The sequence below is a fragment of the Rutilus rutilus genome, assembly GCF_951802725.1.
Source record: "Rutilus rutilus genome assembly, chromosome: 25".
NCBI classification, from domain to species: domain Eukaryota; kingdom Metazoa; phylum Chordata; class Actinopteri; order Cypriniformes; family Leuciscidae; genus Rutilus; species Rutilus rutilus.
In genome coordinates this window covers 9,113,003-9,116,444 of record NC_140229.1, presented here as the reverse complement: position 1 = coordinate 9,116,444, position 3,442 = coordinate 9,113,003, and the positions used below count along the sequence as shown (strand labels likewise).

At 40.0% G+C, this 3,442-nt stretch overlaps 1 protein-coding gene across 1 annotated transcript; it reads left to right on the top strand.

Moving 5' to 3' along the window:
* Nucleotides 1-2,018: 2,018 nt before the first annotated feature.
* LOC311284780 (olfactory receptor 1E16-like) lies at nucleotides 2,019-3,008 on the top strand (the record flags this gene model as incomplete). Its single annotated transcript, XM_084399992.1, has 1 exon — nucleotides 2,019-3,008. One exon carries the CDS (start codon nucleotides 2,019-2,021, stop codon nucleotides 3,006-3,008), a length of 990 nt encoding a protein of 329 aa, XP_084256118.1.
* Between the last annotated feature and the right edge of the window lie 434 nt (nucleotides 3,009-3,442).

Sequence of the window (3,442 nt, the reverse complement as noted above, 5' to 3'; positions counted from 1 at the left end):
CAGCTGACGAGCTCTCACGACAGCAAGCGCTCCCGGGAGAGTGGAGACTCCATCCCCAGGTGGTCCAGCTGATTTGGAAACGCTTTGGGACCGCATAGGTATGTGTCCAAGGTTCCTACCACTCCCTTCCAGGACCAGGTAGTGAACCTGCAAGCACTGCCCCCGGAGGAGGTAGACCCACCCCTGGCTTTTCTCTGTTCCGTTCGTGTCCTGCGCCTATACGTGGACAGAACGCAAAGCCTCAGGACCTCAGGATGTGGCTTCCGCAGCGTATACCACGCTTTGTATACAATCGAAGGTGAATGGGGCTCCCTGAAGTGATTACAAATACGTCAGTGATACGATACGGTGTTACATACGTAACAGAGATGTTTTTTAACCTTTTTGGCTTTTGCAGTTAGGTTACTGTATTTCCACAGTTTGCAAGTGCTGAATATACAGACATTGAATAGACCTACTACAGTTTTTCTCGATTGCCAACACACTATAACTGGTTCAGTTGGCCCAATTTCCCAAACCATTCAAATCATTTTTAGAGACAAAGGCATTAGTTAAAATGTTTAACACATTTCACCTGTTTTCACACACTTTCCAATTTTCTCAATGTTTTCTGTAAAACTCTACACAAAACTGCCCTCATTTTGCTCATTAACCATGTTCTAATTCAGAAAACACAAACACATAATATAATTACCTCAAGTGTATAATTACCTTCACTGTGATCTGAAATAGCACACATTTATTCATGTGTAAACATTAAAGGAACCGTATGTAAGAAATGTATTTCAATTAATCATAAAATGGCCCTGATATGTCACTAGGCATTAAGAAATCATGTTCATTTCAAATACTTATATCACTGACAACAGTAGTCCGGGATATTGTCATTTAAAAGTGAAGTTGCAGCCCTCAACTGATGTTGATGTTGTCATGTTGTGTTTTGGCCTGATGCCCCACCCTCCACCTTATCTACTAATCACGAAGTCAGTAGTGTTTCGGCATCCGGGTTGCCAGCTCTGCTCTAGTTACCACAGCTGCAGCTACAAACGTGTCGCATAAAAAATGTCTAACGTTACGAAACCTAAAAGACCTCGTTATGAATCCAAAATATGCAAAACATCTTTCATGAAGCATAAACATAATTAACAGAAAAAAAAGTACTGTGTCACTTACTCGTCACTTGCCATTGGAAGCTCTTTGTAGCAACTTACATTCCTGCTGGATCCTGCAGCCTAACTGGCAACCTCGAGTCAGGGGGGAGGGGGAGGGGATACACCGCTCTACAGTAATTTGAAAGTGATTGCAGTACCAGTTTTGGCCACAATCTTACATACGGTTCCTTTAAGAGGAACCAAGCCAAACTTCATTCCATAGTTATCTTCTAGTGAAACACATTCCCCACTCCCTAAACCCCAAAGGTCAGCCCAGTTTCACAACATCAAATAATTCAAAACATGATCCTTCATGACGTGTTTGACCCTACAGGCTTTAACACAGATTCTACGCCTATAAAACAATGAAACCACACGCATCTGCACTGATCACTGAGAAACGTGACACACTGAGCCAGGAATATTCTTAGCAGATGTCACATAACTCAACAGCGGAATAATCAAGGTAATCATGTGATCAGCTGAAATACAAACCAAAATAACATTTAGATTTTTGCAAATATTTGAAATCATAGAATGTTTAAATAACTTAAAGAAAATTCATTCATCTAAATAAATAACTAATGTTCTTAAATGAATGTATATTTTACATGTTGTTTTATGAAAAACAATATTTATAAATTATATATTTTATACAGTAATTTACAATAATTTATAATTTCATAAGTGAATTTTATTTAAATATTATCATTATTATATTGTATTTTTAAATGTTGCCAAGAATAATCTTAACTTCAAGAAAATATAAAACAAAACAAATCAAAGCCATTTTTACAAGGTATGTCATGTGTAAAAGGCAGATACATTTGGTTCTTTTGTAAACAGATGTTAACTGTATGTTTTAGTATGTCACAGGCAAACGAAACCACAGCGTCTGTTGTAACCGAGTTTTTCATCGTGGGCTTCCCTGGACTTCAGCCCGAATACTACAGCCTGATGGCAGCACTTTTGTTCTGCATCTACATCGCTGTAATCACTGGAAACTCTCTCATTGTGGTCCTGTTTGTGACTGAACGCAGCCTCTTTAAGCCTATGTATATTATCATGCTGAGTTTGTCCTCGTCTGATATTGGTTTTTGCACAGTTGCTCTGCCAAAAGTCATTTCTCGCTACTGGTTTAATGACGGTTATATTACCTTCTACGTTTGTCTGTTTCAAAGGCAGCTGATTCACTATTTTGGGACCCTAAACTCTCTTATTATGATGATCATGGCTCTAGATCGGTACTTGGCGATCTGTTACCCACTAAGATACCTTGTTTTAATGACTAACCGCACTATGAGACTTTTAATAGGGCTTTCCTGGGTTACTGCAATGATTGCCCCAACCATCAGCTCAATGCAAACACTGAAACTGCCATTCTGTGGGCCAAATATGATCGCTCATTGCTTCTGTGACTCTGGGTCTATGAACCAGCTCGCCTGTGCAGATGTCAGCCAAACAAACCTCATTTCCTATGGTGTAGCAATGTTTGTGCTTCTCGTGCCATTCTCTTTCATCATCTTTTCATATGTATGTATCCTGGTGTCTGTGCTTCGTATAGCAAATGCACAGGGTCGTATGAAAGCCTTTTCTACCTGTGCCACACAGCTGACTATCATTATTATCTATTATGTGCCACGTTTCGTTGTTTACTCCAGTTCTAACATCCCGAACATTCAGATAAACAGCAGTCAGAGGATTGTCCTGGTCATGTTCTACAGTCTGCTTCCACCACTAGTGAACCCCTTCATCTACTGCATCAGGATCAAAGAAGTCAGACAGTTCTTTCTCAAATGGTGTGTTCAGAGAAACAGGATGAGTCTAAAAGTCCATAGGTTAACTATTTCTAAATAAGATCATCTGCCTATCCCTGTTCTGATGTATCACATTACATGCTGTTTATATGCATTTACAATATTTGTTAACAGGGGCGTCGGACTGGGGGTACAACCATTACAGATTACCAGGGCCCCAAGGGGAGAGAGGGCCCTTGAAAAGTCTGGAATATATCTTATTTTACCTGGATATTTTCATTTCCTAATTAAATGGACATGGGAACATGGGGGCCCATCAGGACTGCCTATGCATGGGGCCCGGGATCTTGTGCTACAGGGGCGTGGTTTTTGCACAGTTGCTCTAATGACAGTTATATTACCTTCTACGTTTGTCTGTTTCAAAGGCAGCTGATTCACTATTTTGGGACCCTAAACTCTCTTATTATGATGATCATGGCTCTAGATCGGTACTTGGCGATCTGTTACCCACATAGTTTGTTAATATAGTTAGTA